Consider the following 27,682-nt stretch of genomic DNA (forward strand, 5'->3'; position numbering starts at 1 on the left):
AACAGGGTGGGGAAGGGAGGAAATGGTCCTCCTGCCACCAAGGACCCTGCACTGCTCCTCAAAGCACCTCCAGAACCTCAGCATCTTTTTTAACTGCCGGGGCGTTTTTGTTTATTCATTGATATTTTGTAACCAGGTCTTTCTATGTAGCTGAGTAGGTGGTTGAGGCTAGCCTCCAGCCCTGATCATCCTGCCCCATACTGAGTGCTGGAATGACTGCTGCACACATCACACCCAGCTTCCAGGCTTTTCCTAGTTCTCTCACCTTGCCAATAACTCCAGTAGACAAAGGCACCATAACCAGCAACACCTTTGATAGGAAAGGAAACTGAAGCAAAGAGACTGGCTTGTTTGTTTGAGATGGGTCTGTCTGTGTAGTCCCTGCTGTCCTGGAGCTCGCTATGCAGCCCAGGCTGGCCTCAAACTCACAGAAATTCTGCCTTTGTCTCCCCAGTGCTGGGATTAAAGACATGCTACACCCCACAACCAGAGCCTAGTTAGCACTGAGTTGCTAGGATCCTACTCCTCCCCACAGGCCTGGGACATTTGTTCCCCAGTCAAGGATAAAAGAAGGACAATCCTAGGTCAACATTCATGGCTTCTGATCTTGAACAGTCTTTCTCCTTCTCTCAACTTCACACTTGCTCCTGTTTCTTTCTGTTCTAAGCAACAGGGATTTTGCCTAGCCTGACCGCTGGGCTTTTGAAAGGGCCTGGGGGAACCTTAGTAACTGATGAGACAGACGCACTCCTGGGTCCCTGGACAGCATTCCTACAGTCCCTATTGGCGTGTACCTTTGGACAGTTATGCCATCCTCAGCCAACAGCCCTAAAGCCAGGCTGGAGAGGGAGGTCTACGCTATTGGTTTCAAGGCGGCCTGGGCCCCACACTGGAAAGAAAGGAGTTAAAGCCAGGTCCCAAGATTACAGGGACCGGGAAGTTCCGGTGGCCCAAGCAGGAATGGTCAGGGAGACCCGTTGGGACAATAGTTTGGGACAGAAAGGGAGGTAGTGCCAGCCCTGCCAACCTGCGCTTCAGCGCTTGGCACTCACTGGTAAACGCCCCCCACCTCCACCTCAGCCTCAAGGCCTGTTTCCCCTTGGTCCCCTGCAGACTGCCCTCATCCTAGGCTAATCGAAGGACAGCGGTCAAGCCCCTCTGGGATCGGGAGGCCAACTGGACTCCGCCGCTCCGCCATTGTCTGCGCGCAACCCGCGGAGGGGCTCCAGGGGCGGGGCCGCGGCGCTGGGCGGGAGCGAGGGAGGGGCGGGGAGGCGGGGGGGGGGGGGGGGGGGGGATGCTGAGCCTTCAGGGGCGGAGGCGGCGGCGACGGCCGCAGAGACGAGAGCGCGAGCCGGGAGGGCGGCAAAGCGGCGAGCGTGCAGCTCCAGGTCCTGCTGGGCGACTGCACCCGGTGCTGGCTGCGCGACGCCGCGCTGCTTTCGGCTTGGACGGCCTCTCCCATGCGCTGAGAGCGTCCGGCTGGGCCGGGCGGGCGGCCGGACGGGAGGATCCTCTCCATGGTCCAGAAGGGCGGCATGTCCCGGGGCCCTTACCCACCCTCCCAGGAGATCCCCATGGAGGTCTTCGACCCTAGCCCACAGGTGAGGGGAGGTGTCGGGCTCAAGGGAAAGGAACCGCTCCTGCGGAGCTTGGGGTTGGCTCAGGAAGCCCCGGGAAGGAAAGGGTTATATGCCCGGCGTGGGTGAAAGAGGGGTGTCTGCGCGACCCCCTATTCTCAAGGTTTAATGATCGATGGACTATTGGTCCGAGCTGGGCTGCGGTCCTGCGGAGAGGAGAGAGGGTGGGCGGGATGCCTGTCAGCCTTGCCTCCCGGTCTCCCCCGCGTTCAGGTCCCTGCTGCTGGGATTCAGGCTCCAGCGGGCTGACAGCGGGGTTGCTGATGGGGGGCGGGGGAAATCCAGGCCTTGAGAAGAGGAGTTGGAGGGAGGCTGAAGAGCGAATCAGGCGACGGGGGCGACGCAGAGCACGTTTGGGGGTGCTAGCGGGTGTGGGTGGGGTGGGGGTAGGACTGGGAGACGGCAGAGACGATGGTCAGAGGGCGTTGCCAACAGGCCTTCGAAGGCTCAGCCGCTGGCTTTCGAAGGTGGGGAAGGGATCAGCCCTGGGAGGCCCTCCCCTAGTCACCTGGTCTCCATCCCTCTCTTGGATGTTTCCCTCCCCCCCCCCAACACCCACATTGACTTACCCCTCCCCCCACCCTAAGGGGTGGGAGCCTCCAAAGTTTGGAAAGTTGGATGGGTGCCAGCTCACTGTCTTTGGAGGGGAGGAAGCTGTTTTACCTGGGGGAGGGGCTCTGCCTGCTCGCATTCTCACTTTTCCTGTACCCTTGCATTACCCTCAGGTAGGGGCATTCCTGGGTATAGAAACTCCCAAAGAATACCAGCAGGGTATGTGGTGGCCATGCCAGGGGATTTCTCTCGGCCTCGTCCTTCTCCAAGGATAGCATTAACTCTTGTATTGCTGTGGCCAGCCTGGAGCAACTGTGAGCTCCATGATGTGGTTATGGGTGTGTATGGGGTGTGTGTGGGGGGGGGGGTCAGGCCAGGCCTAAAAATACCTCCCTCCTCACCCCAGGCCCCTTGGAGCCTGGGAGGCAGCTGACTGATGCCTTCCTTTCAGCTGTCCCCTGTCCCTCTGGAGGCCACTCCCTTTGCTCAGCTTAGTCCGGGTAGTGATGTGAAGAGTCTGAGGTTCTGGGCAGGGTCCTCTTAGGTTTGTAGGGAGCCTCCAGCTAGTTTAGCTGTATGTCCAATCTGAAAGAAGAAGGAAAGAGGATCATGGAAGATTCTTGTTATTTGTGTATACATTGTGTGTGTGTGTGTGTGTGTGTGTGTGTGTGTGTGTGTATTAGGGTCTTATGTAGTTCAGGCTGGCCTTGAACTCCTGATCCTCCTACCTCTACTTTGGAAGTGTGGTGATTACTATGCCTGGCTATCCAGCCTCCTTGTTCGTAGGTCTCAGGAGCCAGAGCCTGTAGTGTGGTTGAGGCTCCTCTAGGTTCTTTGGTCAAAGGAAGTCTGGGATAGAGGCTGGGGGCAGGGGCTCTTGGGCTTTCTGCCCATTCTGTACTGGGCTAAGGCCAAGTGTGTGTGTGTTTGTGTGTGTGTGTGTGTGTGTGTGTGTGTAAAAGAGGTGGCGGGGAGAACGAGAGAGAGCAAAGAAGCATCTCTCTTGTAGGAAACAGAGAAATTGAAGCCTTGGCCTGTACCTTTGGCATCTGAGAGATGAGGCTGAACCCCCACCCCAGTTAAGAGTCCAGCAAGATCAACTGATTAGCCATTTACCTGGGACTGGCAGGATCATGTCCTAGTTTCTGCTTGGGGTGGGGCCAAAGGGGCCTTTAGATTGATGGAGCAGGGTTAGCACCCTGCAGAGGGGCATGGGTGGGATAGGGTGGATTCTACCTTGGGAGGAATGTAAGCCCTGATTATGAGGACAGCGGCTGAGAGAAGGGCCTGGTAAGCTGCGGGGAGAGTGGGAAGATGCTACTCCCAAGGTGCCAGGCCACAGGTTGGATGTTTACTTTCTAGACACGGTTGTGTGCCTCCTCCCTCTTTTCCTTCCCCAGAAATGAGGCTTTGGGTTCTTGAGAGCTGAGTGAGTGCTTTACCCTTCCTACTCCGGAAACAGAAAGCTCACAAGGTGGGCTCAAGGGAAAAGCCAAGCCCAGGGGTTGCTTTCCCTCCTCTCTCTCTCCGGGGGGGGGGGGGGGGGGGGGCACAGCATACTCTGCTGCCTCAGCTCCAAACGCAGGGGAGAAGATATCCCCCTCTCTTCCTCCGCCCCCCAGCACTGCAGGCAGCCTCTCCCTCCCCCCCTCCCAGGCTGGTGCAGCCTGGCCAGCATCTAATTACCTTTGCTGCCTAACGAACCTGCCTTTCTGCAGGCCCTCTGCTTCCCAGCCTTCGGCTCGATTTGGGGATCCCTGTGTGTGCATCCTGGGTGCTCTTGCAAGATTCCTCATGGTGGCTGTTGTCTGTGCGCTGTCAGTGCGAAGGAAGACCCTCTTTCCTTTCAGGCTGGCCATCTCTAGAAGGAGAAGCTGGGAGAGGGGTGGAACAGAGCAGAGAGTGCTGGGGTTAGCTGTAGCACCAGCCCTGGGAGGAGATGAACTGGAAAAGGTCTTTCTGATTTCCCTCTTGTTTCTTCCCCACCTCTCCAGGGCAAATACAGCAAGAGGAAAGGGCGGTTCAAAAGATCAGATGGGAGTACATCCTCGGATACAACATCCAACAGCTTCGTCCGCCAGGTAACGGGATGGTGGCTTGGGAGGGAGATGCAGCTGGTTGGTACAGGCTGGCCTGTGACTTTCTCCAGGCACCGTTTGTCACCTGCCCGGAACCACCACAACACTCTGACACCCCGTGACCTCTCCTGGATGTGCTGTCAGCTGCACCCACTGCCTCAGCCCCCGCCCCCGCCAGCCCCTCCTCCAGCACCAGCTACCAGCCCCTGCTGCCTGCCTGCCTGCCTGCCTGCGTCATCTCATTCAGGGACAGCCTGGCCTGCCTCCTCCTGGCTTGCTTCGGGCTGTCACCCACTCCCCCTGCCGGCTGTCTGCTTCCACGTCCTCCCCCAGAATCTGTGACAGGGTGGGGCTGAGGCAGGTGCTTGGCAATAAGCTGAGCCGCTGAGCCCCGGTTATGTGTGGGTCAGAAACACGTGCTCCCCACTTCCAAATATGACTCCTTAATATTCAGAGAGAGAGCAAAGTATGGGAGAAGAGGTGTTTCACTCTAGAGAGCTCTCGTCTGCAGCCCTAGCTGAAGTGGGTGCTGACAGTAGCTCCCTGGGCCCTCATACTGAGCTGGGAAAACTGCCACTTTCCTCCCTTCCCTCAACCCCAGGCCATCTTAGACTGGGGAGAGGCAGTGAGGAGGCATGTGGTTGCTATGACTACTGAACATCTCAACAAAGCCTGGTACCCAAAAAAGGCAAGAGGGTCTTGGGATCAGACAAGGAAAGCAGTGTGTTAGGCAGAACATGAGAGGGCAGAGGACACCAGATAGGAGGACCCCCTGAGGTGAGCCCCACTAGGGCCCCTGTGAGAGCTAGAGAAGGTGGTAGTAGGCAGAATCACCTCTGACTGGAGCGAGTACTTTCTTTTGGATTCTTCTATCTCTAGGATTTGCACATGTGAGCCCAGGCCTAGCTCCAGAGACTGAAGGGAGGTGGCCTGAGTGTGTCTGAAGCACACAGACAGACAGAAGTCCTTCTGTAATCCTTCCTTCCGCCCCCTGCTCCCGAACGCGGCCAAGGCCAGGTCTAGACAGAACGATGATGTGTTTTTATTGTTACTCAAGGCAGGAAGAGCCTTCGGTTTCCCATTGCCAGCCAAGGGCGTCAGACCCCCATAGCCTCCCGTTCTTCTGTTCTTCCTCCTCTTAGCTCCCCAAATCCTACCCCCGGTAGGTGGCAGGAGTGGGGGGCAGACCTTGCCACATCTCTGAGCTAAATATACCCTAGCAGTTTGCACATGTAGCAACTCTACTTGTAACCTGAGCTCCTGGGGGAACGGGCTGTGTGGGCCACCCCTAGGCCAGCAGGGCCGGGCACTGAGGGCGCCGGGATGGAGGTGCCCAGCCGGACCCTGGTAGTGGTGAGCTGGGGATGGGGCAGGTGGTGGGCGGGGGAACAAACCCTCAAATTGCTGTGGAGGGCCTTTCTCTAGCCCATCTTCTTGCTTCCTGACTTTCCTATCTCCCATTTCTGGTTGTGTGTATGTGTGTGCGTGTTTGTGTGTGTGTGTGTGTGTGTGTGCGTGCATATGCAAGTTTATTGGGGTCAGTGGGTGCCTCTCTGCTTGTCAACTTCTGCTTGTTCCCCTGTCTATCTGGCCATCTGTATTCTTGTTTTGGGTGACTGTGTAACGGGAGAATGGAGGTTCTTTTGCTTCTCCCTTCCCCAGGCTTTGTGTCTCTTTCCAAATCCGTCACCCAACTCTGTTCCAGTGAATCCCCATTCTCAGATTTTTCCCTAGAAAGGTAATGCCAGTACCAACTGATGGCCAGGGGTGCTTGGGGAGAGGTAGGTCTTGGCCTCTTCTCTCCATGCCAAACCAATGGACAGTCCCGGCTGGGTGACTCTTTCCTGCCCTCAGATCCCTCATGTCCCTGTAATCCCAGTCTTCCCCATATTCCCTCCCAGACTTGCCACCACCCTAGAAGTCACAACAAATCCCGCAACCTGTTCTCTGCCATCCTTTATCTCCCACTGTTGGGGACATAGACCTCAGGGTTTCCCTTGGTGACTCGATTGTCCACACCCGGTACATACTATGGAGTACATCTTTTCAAGCACACTTTTTATATTCCCAAATATACTCACACGTGTCTGCACATTCATGACCAGTGCCATGTCATCTGTACAGGTTCCATGTGTCTCGTACATATAGACGTGTCTCTACTAGAGTCCTTTGCACTCTGGGGTGGTGACTGTGGTCCAAGCTGGCTTCCTGGCACACCCAGTTTTCTCAGCCTGACTTTACCCTGGCATTCTAGGGGCGAAGGCTATTCCATGTTATGCCCTTCACTTGCATCTCCTGTCTGTACTGCCCTGAAAATCATAGGAGAGCCTGGGGTTGTCTCTGAGTGGCTCTATTCAGAAATTCCCAGCTGGAGGAGTAGGGGAAGTATGTGTCTTGCTCCCCTGATCCTTAAGCAATATTTTTGGTGGCCCTGTCATTCCAACAGGCCACCCACAGGCAACAGTGAGGATTCGGGTCTAAGAAGGTGACTACAGTCCCTGGGAAGGGTGGCATTGAGCTTCTGCTGTGCTTTCTCACTCAGCCATTCAGGGGGCAGAGCTAGGAAGGAGGAGCCAGGAGCTAGATTCATCTCCTGGCACTCCTCCCTTGGGCTGTGCCCTATCAGGTTCCCACCCCCTCCCAAGCCCCAAACAGCTGTCATTAGACCTGCCTTAACCCCCTAGCTTGCTCTTGTCACCTTTCCTGGGGTCACACTCATTCCAAAGGCCTGCAAACCTTGATCCCTGGACCCCTCTCCCTAACAATCCCTCTTTCTAGGCCTTGTGGCATTGTGCTGGACAGATGGGGCTTCGGGGCTTTAAGATGGGCAGCAGCTCCACGTCTGCCCTGAGCCAGAGCCGGCCCTGAGCCTGCCCCGAGCCTGCCCTGAGCCTGCCCCGAGCCTGCCCTGAGCCTGCCCTGAGCCTGCCCTGAGCCTGCCCTGAGCCTGCCCCGAGCCTGCCCTGAGCCGGCCCCTTCTGCTTTCAGGGCTCAGCAGAGTCCTACACGAGCCGCCCATCAGACTCTGATGTATCTCTGGAGGAGGACCGGGAAGCCTTAAGGAAGGAGGCAGAGCGCCAAGCTTTAGCCCAGCTTGAGAAAGCCAAGGTGAGATGGATGAAGAGAAGGGAGCTTGTGGGCATTGTCCTCACCCCTCCCCTACCCCCATCCCAAGAGAGCCTGGGCAGACCCAGTGTCAAGTTTTGGACCAGTTACTTGCAGAGGTCTTTCTCAGACCTCACGGTGTCTTTTCCCTGTGAAGAAAGTATGGACTGTGATAGCCCTCTCCCCAGACAGCATTCAGCGTGTCTGCTGCTATTCCACACAGCTTGATGAGTGAGGGAACTCTTTCTGTCAGGGCTAGGAATGTAGCTCAATGGTAGAGTGCTTGCTTAGCTCGTGCAAGGTCCTAGGTTCAATCCTCAACACTAGAAAACAAACCTATTTTCTAGCATCAAACATACTGGGTTGGAATTCCAGCCCTGGCTGTTGTTTGTTCTGGAAGGCGGGTCTCCCTAGATGGTCCATACCTGCCTTGAACTTCTGGTGTTTCTGTTTCAGGCTTCAGAATACACCTAATCCTGATTCCCCTGCCAACACACTCATACCTACACACATCTACACACTTGTACCTACCTCCACACACACCTATACATTTGTACCTACCTACACACATATCCACACACTCATACCTATACACACACACGAGATTGAACCTAAGGCCTTATTCATTCCAGGTGAGTTCTCTACCGCTGAGATATATCCCCAGCCCTTTTTTCAGGAGGGTTTTTGCAGGTTTTTTTTTTTTTTTTTGATTTTTCGAGACAGGGTTTCTCCGTAGCTTTTGGTTCCTGTCCTGGAACTAGCTCTTGTAGACCAGGCTGGCCTCGAACTCACAGAGATCCGCCTGCCTCTGCCTCCCGAGTGCTGGGATTAAAGACGTGCGCCACCACCGCCCGGCAGGTTTTTGCAGTTTTAAAATCACCATTTTTTTTGTGGGGGCATCCAACCATGCCGTACTGAACGTGTGGAAGTCAAAGGACAACTTGGGGGCAGTTATCTGCTTCTACCAATGAACCCAGTTCAGGTGGCTTGGTGGCAGGCTCCTTTGCGTGCTGAGCCATCTCACTGGCTCTCGCTCTTCTTTAATGTTTGAAACAGGGTCTTGTTCCGTAGCCCAGGATGTCCCAGAATTTATAGCAGCCCTTCTTCCTCAGCCTCCCAAGAGGAGGAATTGTAGACTGAGCCACCACACATGGCTGATGGTAGCCCTGTGTGTGGGTGTACATGTGTTTGTAGTGTGTGCATGTGTGTACACTGGTATGTACAGGTGCACTCCCCCATGTGTGCTGGAGCAGAGGCCAGAGGCAATGTCACATAGCTTTCTCAGTTGTTCCTCAATGAACCTGAAGCTTGCCATTTTGACTAGACTAGCCAGTGAACCTTCTTGGGATTCACTTGCTCTGCTCCTGAAACCACAGTGCTGGGGTTCCAGATGTGAACTGACGTTTCTGGCCTTTACATGAGTGCTGGGAAGTTTCAGGGCCGGTCTCTGATATACCCCCCCCCCACACACACAGGGTAACTTACCCACTGAGCCCTCTCACAGCCATGATGATGACTTTTTGCCACCTTTCCATGACACCATAATGTGAACAAAACATTGTATCTGATGCTCTTGGAAGCACCAACAATGTTAAATATCAAATTCTAGGTTCTTTTAAAAGATTGCTTTATTTATTTGTTTTGAACCAGAATCTTATTATATAGCTTTGGCTGACCTGAAACTAACTATATAGATCAGGCTGGCCTCAAACTCATAGAGAACCCTCTGTCTCTGCTGCCCAAGTACACCACCACATCAAGCTTTAAGATTTACTTATTTGTTTTTAGCCGGGCAGTGGTGGCGCACACCTTTAATCCTAGCACTCAGGAGGCAGAGGCAGGTGGATCTCTGAGTTTGAGGCCAATTTGATCTACAAAGCAAGTTCCAGGACAGGCTCCAAAACTATACAGAGAAACCCTATCTTAAACTGCTCCCTCCCCAAAAAAATTATTTATTTTTACTTATGCATATGTCTGTATCCCAAGCAAGTCCAGATGCTCACAAAGGCCAGATGAAGGCAGCAGACCCTTGGAGCTGGAGTTACAGTTGACTGTGAGCCACCTGGTGTAGGTGCTGGGAAACAACCCAGATCATTTTCATTGCCGAGCCATCTCTCCAGCTCCTAAAGGCCTCGTTCTCCTTGGGCTGTCTGCTGTCATCTGTGTCTGTGGTGGTGATGGTGGTTCTTCTATCAGTGTGTTTGAAATCTCTGATCACCACTGAGCTGAGAAATATTATGAACATCACAGGCTGGTTAAAATGGATTTGGTCGGAAGGCCAAAGCTCCAGAAGAATGAATGACAGTCTGGACTGGGGCTGTAGCTTAGTTGGTACAGTGCTCGCCTATTATATGTGAGGTCCAATCCCCAGATCAATAAGAGCAGATATGGTGGCCCGGGCCTGTAATCCCAGCACTTGGGAGGTAGAGGCCCCATGAAGAAGTTCAAGATCATCCCGGGCTAGCCTAGACTACGTGAGACCTTGTCTAGAAAGAGAAAGGAAAGAAAAAAAAAAGAAAAAGAAAGAGAGAAAAAATGGGGTGGGGCACTGCTCAGATTGCTCAGCCAGTAAAATGCTTTGGTGGTCAAGCCTGACCAATTCCTGGGACCCACAGTGAAAGGAGAGAATTGATTCCTGACCACATAGGTGCTATGACATGTGCACACTCATGCTCACAAACATCTTTCCCTGTTTCTCTCCCTCTCTGTCTCTCTCTCTCTCACACACACAAATTTAGAAAAACTAAACTAAATCAAAAGTAAGCCAAGCCTGGTGGTGATGGCACACACCTTTAATCCCAGGCAGAGGCAGGTGGATCTCTGTGAGTTCAAAGTCACCCTAGTCTACAGAGAGAGTTCCAGGACAGGCCCCAAAGCTATACACAGAAACCCTGTTTTGAAAAACAAACAAACAAATAAACAAGTAAAACAAAAACTAGAAATAAACACAGATAGTGGTGAGGGTGTAATAGGCTCAGCAGTCGGGCACTTGCCTTGTGGACAAAGCCTTGGTTTGATCCCAGTCCTGCAAAACAAAATAATAACAGCAAACATCTTTAAAAATAGTTCTAAGTTTTATGGAATACTTGTTTTTGAGGTGTAGTCTTTTCCTGTAATCTAGGCTGTCCTGAAGAGACTGATCTAAATTCAGAGGCATCCTCCTGCTTCAGCCTCCTGAGTGCTTGATTACAGCCGTGAGCCCTGGCATCTCAAAATAAATAAACAAAGTAGAGATACTAACAATTCTCCACAAGAGCATAGGGTTTTGTGAAGAATTGAGGTGACCAGTGAGACTGCTTGCGCTCTGCCTGGCCATGGCGAGTGGCAGCTGTGGGGTCCTGCTGGCCACGGGAGTGGCAGCTGTGGGGTTCTGTTATTTCCTCAAGGCCCCCTCCACCGCAACAGTGTTAGATTCCATTTTTAAAGATGTTAAAATTTACCTTATACCTTATTACCTTATACCCGTGCTGCACGTGGAGATCAGGAGACAACTTGCTGGAGTTGGGTCTCTCCTTCCACCCACCACATTAGTCCTGGGGAATCGAACTCAGGTGTCTGTCAAACTTGGTGGCAGGTACCGCTACCTGCTGAGCATCTCTCCAACCCTGAATCCCACTTTTTCTTTCTTTTCTTTTTACTCAGCTAGTGTGTGTGCTCTTGTTTGTATTTGGACATGATGCTGTATGTGTGTGGATGTGCACGCTGCAGCACACGTGTGGAGGGCAGAACACATTTGTAAAGTCTGTTCTCTCCTCCACCCCTACTTATGTTCTGGGGATCAAACTCAGATTGCTAAGCTGTACAATAAACATCATTACCCGATGAGCCATCTCTGCAGTGTCCCCCCCCCCACCTTTTATTGAAAAAGTTACAGAAAACCACAGCATCCATTCAGCATACATTTTAATGAATAATTTACAAGCAAACAGCCACAGTCACTATCCCAGTCAAGCAAGGCACGGCTTGGCTACAGCCTGCTTTCGTCCACCTCATGTGTCTCTTTCTAGACCAAACCAGTGGCTTTTGCTGTCCGGACAAATGTTGGCTACAATCCGTCTCCGGGGGATGAGGTGCCTGTGCAGGGAGTGGCCATCACCTTTGAGCCCAAGGACTTCCTGCACATCAAGGAGGTGGGCCAAACACTCGGCACCTGGAGGGAGGTGGGGATGGGCTAGGGATGCCAGGGGTGTTTGGAAGTCTAGTGGGGAAAAGCTGCTGAACAGAGCCGAGCTGGGCTGAGTCTGCTGTGCAACTTTAGGCAAATCCCCTTGCCTCGCTGAGCCCCTGAGTTTTCATTGGTTAATGGATGGCAATGCCTAGGTCACAAAGATGTTGAGTGGTTTGTTGGGTCCTGAGCTGGAGTGACAGTGTAGGTGTCTGCTTTCATTGCTGCTGCACTCTCCCGCGGTATGGGGAAGTGTTCTTCCCTCCTCTAGCAGACGGTGGTCCATGCTCGGGGAGGGCCCTGGTCTTGGCATTGTCTTGGAACTTGGGAGACTTTCATCAGAGGCTGAAGTCAAGGGTGAGGGTGGTTTGAGGGAACCATCTACTGGCAGAGCCGGCCACCTGGAGGTCCCTCTGGAAGGTGGCTGAGCTTCCCACCTAGTCTCCCTCTTGGTCTCTTGTTCACAGAAATACAATAATGACTGGTGGATTGGACGGCTGGTGAAGGAAGGCTGTGAGGTTGGCTTCATCCCCAGCCCTGTCAAACTGGACAGCCTTCGCCTACTACAGGAACAGACCCTGCGCCAGAACCGCCTCAGCTCCAGGTGTCTGCCTGGGGGTGGGGCATTACTATCTTGGGAGAGGCCAGCAGAGAGGAGTCCGCAGGGCACGGAGCTGCCTGCCGTAGCCTTATGGGAGAGGAGGGTTGGAGAAGTACCAGGCATGCGCCCCGCGTCAGAACTAAAGTCCTGCAGCCCCACGCCCACCCGTACTCACCAGCTCCTTTGCTTCCCTGCCCACACAGCAAGTCAGGTGACAATTCCAGTTCCAGTCTGGGAGACGTGGTGACTGGCACCCGCCGCCCCACGCCCCCTGCCAGTGGTAAGAGCTGCCGACAACCCAGGGGAGGGAGTTTTTCCTGGGTGGGGTGGTCTCTCCACAGGGGTGGCCCCTCCTCCCAGCAATAGGAGGTACCCCAATTCTGAGTCCCCCATACACATACAATGGTACCTCTCCGTCAAGGATAGGATATCCTACAAGCTGAGCCTGTTGTGTCTCTCCTGTCCCCTCTCTGTGGTAGCTCCATTTCTCTGCCTCCCCCCCGCCCTCCATCCCCCCCATTCATTCTCCTAGCCCCATTCCATTCACCTCTTCTTTCTTTCTCCCCCATCCCATCCTTGTGTCCTGCACTGTATCTTCATGCTCATCTTACTCCTCCCTCCACCTCCTTCCCGACTGGTCCAGGTAACGAAATGACTAACTTAGCCTTTGAGCTAGACCCCCTAGAGTTAGAGGATGAGGAGGCAGAGCTAGGGGAGCAGAGTGGTTCCGCCAAGACTAGCGTGAGCAGTGTCACCACGCCGCCACCCCACGGCAAGCGCATCCCCTTCTTTAAGAAGGTAATTCTGCCTGATTTCTTGTGAGGGGAGTCAGGACCCAACTCTTGGCAAAGAAGGGGGCTGGAATGGCCCAGATGTGGTCCAGTCTTTACTTCGGGCGTCAAGGCTTTCTGCCTAGCTGGGTGTAAAGAGGGTGGGGCAGGGCAGGATGGGACCATCCCTCTCTTTATTAAACCCCACTCCTAGGATTGCAAAGGACGGGATGGTCTTCATTAGCCCCTTTTCTGCTCTATGAGTGGATGTATGAGGTGGTCTATGGATGCAGAGCAAGTCCTCAGAGGAACCTTGAAATATCCGGGAAGATAGCAAACGAAGCAGAGGGTGGGCTCTGAGTTAGGGGCTTCCATCTTTTCTAGCTCTTCCCAGAGCTAGGCTAAAGGGGGCAGGAGGCATGAGCCACTATTCCCCATTCCACGGGATGGTTGTCAGTCCTGCCTCCAGCCTCCAAGGCCATCTTTGGCTCCCCTTGGCCCCGGGGTCCCATCCCCTCTCTGGCTCTGTCTGTCACTAACACGCATGCCTGTTATTTTTCCTCGTCTACCCACTCTCTTGCTCCCTCTTCCTGTCCTGGCTCCGTCCTGGCCTTCTACCCCTGCCTGGTGCCTTCCCCTCTCTCCTTCCCTTCCCCCTCCTGGCAATCTCTGGACCCAGCCAAACAGAAGCAGAAGTCGGTGAGTATAACAGCTTTCTGTGTCTGTCCCACCCCGGGATGAGCTGGGGGACCTTCTAACACCCATCCCCACATCTTTCTCCCTTTACCTTCCCTCCTGGTCCTTCCCAGCCATTCCTCCCCATCCCATGACACCTGCATCTGGGTTTTGGGGTCAAAGGGAGGAAAAGCTGCATGTGGGAGCCTGGAGACTTAGGGAGAGGGGCTGATGCCATCTCTACTCTGGGATTTCCCTTCCCTGCTTCCCTTCTAGACAGAGCATGTGCCCCCCTATGACGTGGTGCCTTCCATGAGGCCCATCATCCTGGTGGGACCGTCGCTCAAGGGCTATGAGGTAGGAGCTCTAAAAGACTGTGCACCAGATGGGCCCAGACCTCCAGAGTGCATAGAAAGATCTCCAGAGATCCCATGTTCCCTTCCTTCAGATGGGCCCAGACCTCCAAAGTGCATAGAAAGATCTCCAGAGATCCCGTGTCCCCAAAGCCCATATCCCGTCAGAGAAAACCCTCAGAGGGGGCTGACCCTAGGGAAGGCCACTCAGGAGGGCCCAGTCTCCCAAGGGAAGCTCTTAAGAGCCTTCTTAGAGATGCCATGTATTAGACCAGTGGGGCTCGGGGTGCATTGGAGGCCCCAGGGGAGTATCCCACCTCTCTTAAAAAGGCCCCTACATCTCAAGAATTTTGAAAGAAGGTAGAAAGGGTGAATGCCCTCTCTGGGGTTTCAGAGCCTGACTTCTCTCTTCCCCTCCAATCCCCACCCCACCCCCACAATGACAGGTAACAGACATGATGCAAAAGGCATTGTTTGACTTCCTGAAGCATCGGTTTGATGGCAGGTGAGACCCTGAGATTCCCACCATCCACGTAGGGATGAACATGGTGCCTGGAGGCACTTAGAGACAAGGGTAGCATCAGGCCCGCAACCTGTGCGTGGACAGTATGTGTGTTCTTGCCCACCCAACCCCTGACCTCCTCCCTGCCTGGTCCTTCAGGATTTCCATCACTCGGGTAACGGCTGACATCTCCCTGGCCAAGCGCTCAGTCCTCAACAACCCCAGCAAACACATTATCATAGAGCGCTCCAATACACGCTCCAGTCTGGGTGAGCTGCCCCTACTCTCCCCCTCCCGGCCTGACAGGGTGGGTGGGATGTCTTCCCCTCCCCCCTGCCTCCTGGGGATGCCTTACAAGTCTCTCCCCTGACTCCACGCGCCAGCTGAGGTACAGAGTGAGATTGAGAGGATCTTCGAGCTGGCCCGGACCTTGCAGCTGGTTGCCCTGGACGCGGACACCATCAACCACCCAGCCCAGCTCTCTAAAACTTCGCTAGCCCCCATCATTGTTTACATCAAGATCACATCTCCCAAGGTGGGTGCAGGAGACTGGTTCTAATGGTAGACACGGTCTACAAGGAATGTTCCGGAGTGGGGCTGCGTGGTTTACTCTGCTGATTCTGATAGGCTGACCATCTCCAACCCCACCCCACCCCCAGCCTTAGTTCCCGTCTCTGTGACATTCATGTGGCTGTTGGGACTACACAATCTAATATGGATGGAAAGTGTTTGTACCTTCTGTATATTTGGTATTATAAATTTTATTAGGGTTACACAGGCCAGTCTCATCTCCACTCTTTTGATCCATCATTGGATCTAAAAATGAAAGAATGTGGTGTAGTTTGTTCCAGTGCCACCCAGTTATGTGGTCATGGGAAGGTTACGTCAGGCCTGTTCTGCTGTAACTGTGGTTATATGAACTTTGATACAGAGGATATTGACAGGGAGGCTGGTTTCATTTTCATCACGTTGTCCTCTGTGAGCTTTCTCCTTCTTTCCTTTCTCCTTTAATTTTTTTTCTTTTTAATCATGTATCTGTATGTGGTTGTGTGCACGTGAGTACAGATGCCCTGGCGGCCCATGGCGTAGGCTTCTCTCTGGAACTGGAGTCTCAGGTGGCTGTGACTTGTCCCACCTGGATGCCAGGAATCAATGAAACCTGCGTCCTCTGCAAGTGCAATGCATCATCCTTTTTAAAAATTTAAAAATTTTTATTTTAGGGCTAGAGAGATGGCTCAGTGGTTAAGAGCACTGGCTGCTCTTCCAGAGGTCCTGAGTTCAATTCCCAGCAACTACATGGTGGCTCACAACCATCTGTAATGAGATCTGGTGCCCTCTTTTGGCCTGCAGGCATACATGGAGGCAGAATGTTGTATACATAATAAATAAATAAATCTTTTAAAAAATTATTTTATTTCTATTTTTCAAGACAGTTACTCTGAGTAGCCCTGGCTGTTCTATAACTAGCTCTGTAGAGCAGGCTGGCCTTGAACTCACAGAGATCTGCCTGCCTCCGTGGTACTGGGCTCAAAGGCATGTGTGCCACCACCTGGTGCAGTACTGCTCTTAACCACTGAGCCATCTCTCCAGTCTTTTTGTTTTTCAAGACAGGGTCTCCCTGTGTAGCTTGAACTTGCCTCCTCTGCTCTTGATTACCAGGTATTGGGATTCATATATGTGACATCACAATGGCTCCATGAACTTCCTCTTCTAGATGTTAGTGGGGACATGAGAAACATGGAAGAGGAATTTAGGTGAAGGTTTTGTTTTGTTTTTGTTTTTGTTTTGTTTTGTTTTGTTTGAGGCAGGGTCTCTCTGTGCAGCTCTGGCTGTCCTGGAACTTGCTCTGTAGACCAGGCTGAACTCAAACTTAGAACCGCCTGTCTCTTTCTGGGATTAAAGGCGTGCACCACCACCATCCACCTTGTTCTTAATTTTTAACTTAATTAATTAATTTTGAGGCAGGGTCACACGTAGCCTAGGCTGGCCTTGACTTTACAATCCTCCTGCCTCAGCCTCTCCAGGGCTGGGTTAGGTGTAGGTCACCACACCTGGCTCTCTGAAGCTCAGGGATTTTGAGGCCTATTGCACAATTCAGTTACTGATGGCAGCTGCAGTAGTGACTGTCACCTTTGCAGTGTCCTGGGAGCTAGAAACCCTGTGCCATTGTGTTGACCTTTCTGAGTCCCCTGTCCCTGATGAAATAACTGGCATGGTGGGATTTACATACTTGAGGGCAGAGAGTTTGGAAAGATCAAATGAGGTGATGGATGCAAAACATTCCGTGGCCTAGAATGTAAAAGAGATTCCATTTCCTCTACTGGGGTTGTGGGCGTGGACTCCAAGTGCCTGGGCTTCCTACTTGGCATCACTGTGTTCTCCTGACAAGTCTTCCATCATCTCTGTGCCCTAGTTCCCCCACCTTCTACCCAGTCACGCTTCAGTGATTATTGTAAAAACTTAGTAAATGGATTGATTCTGCAGAAAGAAAGGTAGCCTGCTGCCTACCAAGGTACCATATTCTTTCTGTTAGTCTTGTTTTCAGTTTTGAAACAGGATCTCATGTAGTCTGTTCTGGCCTCCAGTTCACTGATCTGCTTGACTCTGTTTCTCTGTTTCCCAAGAGCTTAGGATTTCAAGCATATGCTGGCATGCGTCACCATACTCTGGCTTTTTGCTTCGTTGTATTGTGTTTTTGGCTTTTTGAAATAGGATTTCTCTGTAGCTTTGGAGACTATCCTGGAACTAACTTTGTAGAACAGGCTGGCCTCGAACTCACAGAGATCCACCTGTCTCTGCCTCCCGAGTGCTGGGATTAAAGGCATGTGCCACCACCCAGCTGTTGTGTTTGTTTGTTTTGAGATGGTGTCTCCTGTTTCCCAGGCTAGCCTTGAACTCACTGTGTACCAAGGATGACACTGAACTTCTTGTGTAAGTGCAGCTGTGTGTGTGCGTGTGTGCATGTGTGTATTGGTGCGTGTGTGCATCTGTGTATTGGTGCGTGTGTGCATGTGTGTATTGGTGCGTGTGTGCATGTGTGTATTGGTGCGTGTGTGCATGTGTGTATTGGTGCGTGTGTGCATGTGTGTATTGGTGCGTGTGTGCATGTGTGTATTGGTGCGTGTGTGCATGTGTGTGTGTGCGCGCGCACGTGTGTGTGTGTGTGTGTGTGTGCATGCATGTGTGTGTAGGCCAGAGGATAACCTCCAGTGTCATTTTTTTTGTTTGTTTGTTTGTTTTTCGAGACAGGGTTTCTCTGTGGCTTTGGAGCCTGTCCTGGAACTAGCTCTGTAGACCAGGCTGGTCTCGAACTCACAGAGATCCGCCTGAGATCCGCCTGCCTCTGCCTCCCAAGTACTGGGATTAAAGGCGTGCGCCACCATCGCCCGGCTTCCAGTGTCATTTTTTGAGATGGTCTGGTAGACTAGGTTGACTGGCCCTGGGGATCCATTTGTCTCCAGCCCCCAGCTCTAGAATTATAAGCCCACACCTCTATGCCCAACCTTTTATGCTGGTTGGTTGGAAATCAGGTCTTGAGACTTGGGAGGCAAGCACTCCAGCTGAGCTACCAGCCTGCTCCTGGACTTGATTCTACCTCCTGCCTTCATTTCATTGTTTCACTGCTCGGAATCAAACCCAGAGTCTTGTGAGTGCAAAGCAAGCTGTGCCAGCAGGCTATACCTCTAGTCTAATTCTATTTTATTTCAATCAATTAATCTTTATTCTCATTTTCATTATGTAGCCATGTCTGGCCGCAATCCCCAGACCCTCTTGCATTTGATCCCAGAGTACTGGGATGATAGGCTGTGCCATTCTGCCCAGCTCCAATTTTATTTTGTTTTATTTTTGTTTTGTTTGAGATGGGGTTTCACACTATGCAGCCCTGATTGGCCTGGAACTCACTATGTAGATCAGGTTGGCTCTGAACTACAGAGATCCCCCTGCCTCTGCCTCTTGAGTGCTGGGACTAAAGGCATTCGCCACTACCCTGGCCTTTCAATTTTATTTTTAATAGATTGTAAGTTTGGTATGTATGAACCCTGGATTCAGGTCTCAGCACACACTTAACAAAAAAATCTTATACCTTTATTCTATTTGCTTCAGCATCATGCCTTTCTTAATTGCCCCATACTCCGTCCTATGATACCATTTTCTGTAACCAGGAGGCCAACCAGGGTCACATTTTTTTTTCCTAAACAGGGTTTTTCTGTGTAGCCCTGGCTGTCCTGGAACTTGCTCTGTAGACCAGGCTGAACTCAGACTCAGAGATCCGCCTGCCTCTGCCTCCCACGTGGTGGGATTAAAGGCGAGCGCCACCTCTGCCTGGTGTAGGTCGTGTTTTTAATGTGGAGTAGTTCTTCTGCTTTCTTTAGATTTTTATGACAATGACATTTGCAGTAGTATAGGCCAACCATGTTGTGCACCATTTCCCAGTTTGAATCTGATGTTTTTCCGTGGCTGGATTTAGTATTGGGAGGACTAAATTGATCACGTAAAGAAGCACAGGAACAACCAGGTAGAGTGTAGCATGTGCCAGCTACTCAGGAGACTAGGCAAGGGGCAGCCAATCCCTGGTACCCAGGACCTGTTGGATGTCAGCCTGGGTGACACTGCAAGCCCTCACCTCAAAAAGAAACTCCGAACAGTGCTAATATCCAACAAGGAGTTCCTCCCTGACGGATGACAAGGGGGGCATACTAGAGGGTGAGAATGAAACCTGTAGACAGGTGTGTGTGTGTATGAGAGTATGTGTGCATGTGAATGTGTGTGTGTATAACCTGTAGACAGGTGTGTGTGTGTGTGTGTATAACCTGTAGACAGGTGTGTGTGTGTGTATATAACCTGTAGACAAGGGGTGTGTGTGTGTGTATAACCTGTAGACAAGGTGTGTGTGTGTGTATGAGAGTATGTGTGTATGTGAGTGTGTATATGAGTGTGCATGTGTGTGAGTGTGTGTGTGTGTATAACCTGTAGACAGGTGTGTGTGTGTGTATCACCTGTGGGCAAGGTGTGTGTATGAGAGTATGTGTGCATGTGAGTGTGTGTGTATGAAAGTGAGTGTGTATATGAGTGTGCATGTATGTGTATGTGTGAGCGAGTGAGTGTGTGTGTGTGTGTATGAGAGAGTGAGTGTGTGTGTGTTTCTGTGTCTTGCCTGTAGCCTTGAGCCTGAGCCTTGTGTGGTGGACATAGAGCTTGTGAGATCATTCTGGCAGAGGTGCTCAGGGCAGAGAATCATGGAACATTCCACTGATCTGACTCCAATTTCCCACTGGCTCCAACCAGAATCTGCCTTTTAGATTTGGTTCATTGCCTGTGTCCTTCTAGCTCCCTCTCTTTTCCCCAACCAGGTACTGCAAAGGCTCATCAAATCCCGAGGGAAGTCTCAATCCAAACACCTCAATGTCCAAATAGCAGCCTCGGAGAAGCTGGCCCAGTGTCCCCCCGTGAGTGCTCAGACTGGGGGGTGGGATGGGGTGTGCATTTGGGTTCTCCTCTTTCCTTCAGCCTGCATGGAAGACAGCTCCTGGGATAGGTCTTTGGGTTTAGACTGGTCCTTGGATAAAGAGGGTTGGCTGGTGGGCAAATGGCTCAAACACTCCTTAGTACGGAGCCAAGCCGTGTTTTCCTCATTCCTAGAATTCGAGGGAGTTTGGGCTGAGATCTGCTGTTCCATCCTTTGTAGGACTGAGTGTCCTTTCCTTGCGCCACTCCAGAGGCCTTTTAACCTTGTCCTTCAACCCCTTGACTCCACCCACTGCACCCAGGCCACACCTTCAACCCTTGGACACGCCCCCGCTCATCCCAGCCCCGCCCCTAACCCCACCTCCACAGGAAATGTTTGACATAATACTGGACGAGAACCAATTGGAAGATGCCTGCGAGCACCTGGCCGAGTACTTGGAAGCCTACTGGAAGGCCACACACCCGCCCAGCAGCACGCCACCCAATCCGCTGCTGAATCGCACCATGGCTACCGCAGCTCTGGCTGCCAGCCCTGCCCCCGTCTCCAACCTCCAGGTACAGGTGCTCACCTCGCTCAGGAGAAATCTCAGCTTCTGGGGCGGGCTGGAGGCCTCACCGCAGGGAGGCGACGTGGTGGCCCAGCCGCAGGAGCACGCCATGTAGCCGGTGTCTCTCCGGTCTTCCCTCCCACCCTGGAGTGCAGGGAACATGGGGAAGGAAGGGAAGAGTTTTATTTTGTAAAGAACATGGTGAGCGGCAGCCTCTGGTGTCTGTGGTTTTTGGTGGGACTGGAGACTGGCTGGTGCTGCCTCCCTGGAACTGGTCCCTTAGGACTGCATCTGCTGCCTGTTGGATCTGAGACCTTATAAGTCCAGGAACTAGGAAGAAAATCTGAGGAAGACCAATAGGCTTGTTTACTGGACTCGACATTCTTGTCTTTTTTGTTGGTGGTGGTTTTTGAAAACAGTTTCATTCTGGTAGTAGCTGGCCTGAATTTCCCAGTGTTCCAGACTTGAGGCAATCCTCCTGCTTCAGCCTCCTGGGTGCTGGAATTACAAGCTAGCACTACAGCTCCCAGCGCTTTAGATCTAACAGAGTCCAGAGAACTTGCCCCTCCCCAGCACCCTCAGTCCTGCAGCATCTATGTGCAAAGCTGGGCCTCCCGCCGTCTCCCAGGGAACAGAGTCCAGGAAAGGCTCTCCTCCCACGGAGCCACAGCCCATCTCTTGCCCACACCATTAAATGTATGGTCTGGATTAGAGCCAGAACACCATGAAGTCATTCCAAACTGCTGCATCTCAAGTGCATTTTCAGCAACAGAGCCCACTTGTTCAGTGAAGCTGAGCCATCCTGGATCTACTCCTGGCGAGCTGGGGGCCTGGCGGGCCTGGTGGGCCTGGCCTCCCTTCCCTGCCTCAGGGACCTCAGAAGCACTTTGCTCTCCCCACTCTGCCATAGAGCAGCTCCAGGAAGCAGTTTGGAAACGTGGTGCTGCAGTCTGTTTCCCATCACGCTCTACCCAGGAAGCGGTAGCTGCAGAGAGGGGATCATTTGCTTAGCCACACAGCTTGAGATGGCAGGAGCTGTCACCACTGGTGACAGGGCATTGGGCTGTGGATGGGGAGATGGGGGTGGAGACGTGGAATCATTAGCTGTTTTTAATAGGCTGCTCTGAGTCCGCTGTAGGGGGCAGGAGAGGAATCCCATCAACCTTGGAGACTCGTTTATGTGAGGAATGGCAGAAGTGTGGGGTTCTGGAAGCCTGTGACTGAGGTCTAGTGTGGGCAGAGGAAGCTGGGGTCAGTGCGTCGGAGCTGACATCTCAGTGTATTTAAAAAATTGGAGGATTGACTAACCCAAGTAACTGCTAATGAGTGGCAATACTAATGAGCTGTTAACGATGATTAACCCAGGAAAGCATTAATAACATGCTCTGAGGAACCGGTGACTAATTATTCAGGGCTCCTTAACCATGGTTACCAGGAGAGTTCATGATCAGATGAAGTTGGGTGCCCTTGGGCTGCTAGAGGAGCAGATGGTCTGAGCAAATGTTCTGTGGCCTGCCCCCAGGCTGAGCTCTAGAGCCAACTGCCCTGGTCCTGGGTGCCCCTCCCCTAGAGCCAGCGCCTCCAGGAGCCAGGCTGGTGTCTTGGCACCATCACTAACCTGCCTTGCTTTGTTGTGTTTTTCTCATCCCTGCCTGTTCTGCATGGTGCGTGCCGTCTGTCTGCTAACCAGGGACCCTACCTTGCTTCCGGGGACCAACCGCTGGACCGGGCCACTGGGGAGCACGCCAGCGTGCACGAGTACCCCGGGGAGCTGGGCCAGCCCCCGGGCCATTACCCCAGCAACCACCCACCTGGCCGGGCAGGCACCCTGCGGGCACTGTCCCGCCAAGACACGTTTGATGCTGACACCCCCGGCAGCCGAAACTCTGCCTACACGGAGCCGGGAGACTCGTGTGTGGACATGGAGACGGACCCCTCAGAGGGCCCAGGCCCCGGAGACCCTGCAGGGGGAGGCACACCACCAGCCCGGCAGGGTTCCTGGGAAGAGGAGGAAGACTATGAGGAGGAGATGACCGACAACCGGAACCGGGGCCGGAATAAGGCCCGCTACTGTGCGGAGGGTGGTGGGCCGGTTCTGGGGCGCAATAAGAATGAGCTGGAGGGTTGGGGACAAGGCGTCTACATCCGCTGAGAGGCAGGGGCAGCGTTGGGAGAGGAAAGGCTCTGAGCCCGGGGAAGGGAGAGAAGAGGGGCGCACCACCCGAGATGTATCTTGCCTCTAGGGGGCGCTGTGTCCCTCATTTTCAGATGCCTTTGGTGGTTATCATCCCAACTCCTGGGAGGCCCTAAACCTCCAGCTGTAGGTCCTTCCCTAACTGCTGTGGGTGGATGGGGGAATACCTACTTTCCGAAGTGCCCCCTTTCCCCATCTTAGGGGGCTCTCTCCCTCCCAGAGAAAAGGTGCACTTCCTTAACTCTTTCTACTCGGGGCTGTAAGTGAAGGTCCTACAAGGGGTGGGGGTGGGGCTTCTTTTACCAACATAGGGGTATTTGGGAAAGGTTGGGTGCTTTTCCTGAAGAGAGAGGCCGCTAAATCTCCCCCAAACTCCAGACCCAGGGTCCCCCACCATGTCCATCCCATAACCTGCTTTCCTAGCAGCATCCTCTGGTGGGTGAGAGACACAGTTTGGAAACCCATGTGGAGCTTGCCTTGGGGAGCAGGGACCTGTGGAAGCTGATAGTCGTGCACTCTGCCCTCCATGGTCATGGCAGGAGCCCAGGGCCTAGAACCTTGAGGACTGAGCAAATCAAGATGCTGCCCCCCACCCCCATATCCCAGCCCTTGCCTCCCCCAGGAATGAGCTTTGTCTACAGCATCCCCTGCCTGCTGCCATCGGAAGAGAGGGGCCCTCTGCATCTGAGCCCCACATCTCCGTGCCACCTGGGTGTGGCGACCATGAATATTTTGGTCCACCTCATTCTAAACCAAAAAAACTGCTCCTTCACCCTGAGGCCCCAGGGGAGAGGCTCTGTGGGTTGGTGCCCAAGAGGTGACCATCTTCCAGGAGCTGCCTGAGAACCTTGGGTCTCCCTAGGGGCCTTGGTTGCTGCTGCTTCTCTGTATTTGCCTCTTGTGGTCCTGTCCTTTCCCAGTGTCCACTTTCCCTAAGAGGTCCTGGTAGCCCCTCTCCCTTGGGGTACCACTTAGCCTCAGCATCCCTATAGTCCAGCAGCCCCACCCCGCCCCAGCATCACAGCTGGTCCAGAGAGAGCCGATTGTGCCAACGAGGACTGGGCCCTGCCCAGCTGCCCACCTCAGGGATGGGCACCTCACGCCTGTCTCGCCACCTGTGCCAATGTCGTCCCACCCCTCCACCTGGGGGCGGGGTGCAGCTTCCACTTACAGGTTAGAAGATACCACTGCCCAACCTTTCGCTCCCTGTCTTGTCCTGTGCCGTCTGTCTGTCTATTTGTCTGTACTCCTCTAGGAGAGATATTTTGCCACATATAAAACCGCAGTCCTGTCCTTTGTGGCCACCTCCTGAGCCTGTTTCTTTGTTGCCACCATAGTAATCAGCCTTGCAGCCTCACTGGCTCTCAGTAGTGGGAGCTGAGGACCTGAGGGGACGCGAAGGAGGAGCAAGAAAGCTGTGCCCGGGATTGGGCCAGAAGAGAGCTAGTATTCCTTTTGCTGGTTCTGAATTGTCTGCAAGGGTCCTTGTTCAGCCACAAGCTTACGTCTTACCCGTAGAGGTGGGGGGGGGGGTGATGCTAATTGGTGTGTGGCTCAGTGGGTGGGCTCCAGACCCCCTGGTTCACATCTTAAAGACACGTGCGCTTTTTCTTTTCTTTTTTTCCTTTCTTCTTTGACTTCCAGTGCCCTAGTAATCCACCTCACGCAGGAAGGGGTGACCTTCAGCTCCTCTAGGATTTTTTTTTTTCCCTACTGGAACTAACAGGTTTGTCTGCCTTGCTTTTGAGTGCCAAGTTTAAAGGCATGTGTCATCATGCCCTCAGCAATCAGTTTTTGGGTTTTGTATCCCCGCACCCTCCACCCCTCAGACAGGGTCTCTCACTGTAGACAAGGTTCACTTGGACAAGTTGGCCTGGAATTACTTCAGCTTCCCCAGATGCTGGAATCACAGGTGTGTGTAAGCCACCATGCCAGAATATTTTATTTATTTTGTGACAGAGCTTGCTATGGAACCCATACTGACCAGGAATTCAAGTAGTTGAGGGGGGACTCATAGTAACTCTCCTGTCTCAGCCTCCTGAATGCTGGGATCACAGGGTTACACAAGTGCCACCATGTGGGTCCTGAGAACCAGTTTCAGAGCTGAGGCTATCTGCTTCTATGAAGAGGTGGTAGTGACCAGCCCCCTGAGACATGTGAGGAGAACACAGCAGGTGGCGGGCCCCTCCACCATTGCCAGCTGGCAGGATGTGGGCTGTCACCCATATCCTGCCTCACACAGCACCTGCGAGCTTCCCCACCCTGCCAGGTCCAGTCTCTGAGGTGATGGCTCTAGAGGACTTGAATGTCTGGGTCCTCCACCTAAGTGCTTCTGCCCAGAGTGCTCAAGTGTGCAGAATGACAGCAGACCCCTGATGTTCCAGCAGATCACAGGGACAGGAACGGGGCAGGCCACTGCCAGAGTCCCTTGGGAATTTGTAGTAGAGTTGCTGAGAACCTTGCGCTCCCCTCTCCCCCACCTTCTCATTACCTTTCTAATTGTTCACTGCTGTGTTTAGCTATGGACCCAGCAGTTATTAAAGACCTCCTACATGGCGGGTACAGATCAAAATGGCAACCACAGACAGCACCCTGAGTTTCTTGCTGTGGGGAACATTTAGTTCTAGGAGTACCATTTACTTAGCTGGGGAGGTCAGAGAAGGTTTGAAATCTGGGAACAGGTTAGCTTAGCTTAGACAGAGAAGTGGGAGGAAATTCTTAATGCAGAGGAAGAGGGGACATGCATGACATGCTAGTGGCACCTGATTAACAAAGTGTGGTGGCAGCTGGTGGCCAGAGGGGGCCTGGCAGGAGCAAGTCGCAGTAGGCCTTCTGTTCTGCTAAGGTATCTGAGTTTTGTTCTGAAGCTAATGCAAAAATTGAAGGAGTGAGGGGCTGGAGAGATGGCTCAGTGGTTAAGAGCATTGCCTGCTCTTCCAAAGGTCCTGAGTTCAATTCCCGGCAACCACATGGTGGCTCACAACCATCTGTAATGAGGCCTGGTGCCCTCTTCTGGCCTGCAGACATACACACAGACAGAATATTGTATACATAATAAATAAATAAATAAATATTAAAAAAAATTGAAGGAGTGTAAGTGGCTATGGCAAGACGGGTGCGGTGTGCATCCCATAGCCTTCCCTGCAGACAGTACGGAGCCCATAGCCTTCCCTGCAGACAGTACTGACACTCCAGGTTGAAAGGAAGGTTTAACCCAGGCCACAGTGGGAGGTACTGATGGCTAGAGGGAACTTACAGGTGAGAAAATTGGGAGTCACCAAGTGTGACTTCACCAGCCCCCACAGATATTGAATTTTGTGGTGCTTGTGACCCCTAAGTTCAACTAATTCTTCTGTTCCAAGAAGCCCAGGCTTTAGAGAGAGTTGGGGCTGGGGGGTTGAGGAGGAGGAAGCAGGTGTCAACATGCTCTGATGTCCTCTGGGTACTTTTTGCCTACAGTTACATTTGCTCAGAACTTAGAGGTGGCCATTTCTAGCGACATAGATAATAGAAATGGAGAGAAAGCGTTGTTTCTAGGTAACCACAGCCCTGTATGGCTGCTCAGTCAGCAAGCTGGTGGTTGTCACCACGTGAGGATTGTAACAGCCATGATGTCAGTCAGCGTTGCTACCACCATCACTCCCAGGACTCAGAAGCAGAGGCAGGGGGGCCCTTCCTAACCGGACCTTTCCTTCGCTGCTTCTCTGACTAGCTGCTTCCATCTCTGGTGGATGCTGCCCCAGTGAGCTACAGTGGGAAAGCCATGGATCCCATTTTGCCCTAACGTTCACTATTCTGAAACTGGGCTGAGCTGAGGCCGCTTTGACCTAGGATGGGACTATGGTTCCAGTCTAATATCCTAAGTCTTGTTTTAGCTCCTATAGCGGATTTCTTGGTGAAGTCTACCTAGGCTCCCTTCTAAATAAAGCCTCAGAGAGGCGGGTCTGTAAATACTGTGGAGGCCAGAAGAGGATGCTGGATCCTTTGGCCTACATGGATGCTAGGAACCAAACTCTGTTCCTCTAGAAGAGCAGCAAGCCATGCTCGACCCCAAACGGAGTCATCTCTGTAGCCCCCAAGGAAGCTCTTCCTACCTGTTTACTTAATGTGCTTGCAGAAGGTCACTTTCAATTCTGCAATTGGGTGACAAAGCAGGAAGCCTTTCTCCCCCAGGACCACAACATCGCTGATTCTCCAGATACCCTCTGTGCCCCAGTCAAGTCTCACAGACTCAACACCAGCTCCCTCCCTAGGGCTGAAATGGAACCAACCCAGATGGACTGTGCTCTGTGGTGGTCAGTTGGGTATCATTTTAACTCTGGCCACCAAGTAGAAAGGGATGAAGTTTGTTATATGTGCCTGGGTGAGCCTCTGGAGGTTCCTGCCCAGCTTCCAGAGCTTGCATCTGTTTTGCTTTGCTCACTACAAATGCCCCAGCTTTCCTTAGGTCTCTTACACTGGTGCCCATGTTACTTTTTTTTTTTTCAAGACAGGGCTTTTTTTATGTAACAGCCCCGGGGCTGTCCTGGAGCTTGCTCTGTAGGCGAGGCTGATCTCAAACTCCCAGAGATTTGCCTACTTCTACCTCCTGAGTGCTGGGATTAAAGGTGTGAGCCCTCACCGTCAGCCCATGTTACTTTTTGATACTCTAGCTGGCATTCCCCAGGCTATAGTTTATCTCATTCTAATGCAACCCACTGACTTCTCTTCCTTAATCATATGCCAGGCATTGGACGAGGCTAGGAGGGGGTCATACGCCAGTGAACAGGATTCAAGCTCCACAGAACTCACAGACAAGGAAAGGAAACAGGCTTCCAATCTACAGACCCCAAAGAGGGAGAGGTCTATGTAGCAGCAAAACCAAGCCAGAGGCAGAAAGCGGTGGTGATGGAGCAATGCAGCTGAAGGCTTTCAGATGGAGCATTCGAGGTAGAAGAGACAGCAAAGCACGGGCACGTTTAGGAAGATCTGGAAAAGATCTGGGCCTATCTGAGTGAGGACCAGCAGTTGCAGAACTTGGTGGAGCAGGCTGC

General features: G+C 52.7%; 1 protein-coding gene across 2 annotated transcripts; it reads left to right on the plus strand.

Annotated features, from left to right (window-relative positions):
- Positions 1 to 1,307: 1,307 nt before the first annotated feature.
- LOC121456214 (voltage-dependent L-type calcium channel subunit beta-1) lies at positions 1,308 to 26,289 on the plus strand. 2 transcript variants are annotated; one of them, XM_041664102.1, is made up of 14 exons: positions 1,308 to 1,604; positions 4,187 to 4,273; positions 7,259 to 7,378; positions 11,383 to 11,505; positions 12,008 to 12,144; positions 12,345 to 12,421; positions 12,785 to 12,939; positions 13,863 to 13,943; positions 14,386 to 14,444; positions 14,601 to 14,710; positions 14,825 to 14,976; positions 19,793 to 19,888; positions 20,277 to 20,462; positions 22,146 to 26,289. In XM_041664102.1, exons 1-14 carry the CDS (start codon positions 1,521 to 1,523, stop codon positions 22,605 to 22,607), a joined length of 1,929 nt encoding a protein of 642 aa, XP_041520036.1. In that variant the 5' UTR covers positions 1,308 to 1,520; the 3' UTR covers positions 22,608 to 26,289. The 2 variants fall into 2 exon arrangements, with proteins under 2 accessions (XP_041520036.1, XP_041520035.1); XM_041664101.1 differs by lacking the exon at positions 12,785 to 12,939 and adding an exon at positions 13,591 to 13,610 and having other exon boundaries at positions 22,146 to 26,286.
- Positions 26,290 to 27,682: the final 1,393 nt, after the last annotated feature.

The sequence above is a fragment of the Microtus oregoni genome, unplaced genomic scaffold (genome assembly GCF_018167655.1).
Source record: "Microtus oregoni isolate MIOR12 unplaced genomic scaffold, Mior012 000015F_ref0000493, whole genome shotgun sequence".
Taxonomy (NCBI): domain Eukaryota; kingdom Metazoa; phylum Chordata; class Mammalia; order Rodentia; family Cricetidae; genus Microtus; species Microtus oregoni.

Coding starts and splice junctions, on each gene's coding strand:
- LOC121456214 (XM_041664102.1), top strand. CDS start 1,521: ATGGTCCAGAAGGGCGGCATGTCCCGGGGCCCTTACCCACCCTCCCAG. Junction 7,379..11,382: donor CCCAGCTTGAGAAAGCCAAG/GTGAGATGGATG, acceptor GTCTCTTTCTAG/ACCAAACCAGTGGCTTTTGC. Junction 12,422..12,784: donor CCCCACGCCCCCTGCCAGTG/GTAAGAGCTGCC, acceptor CGACTGGTCCAG/GTAACGAAATGACTAACTTA.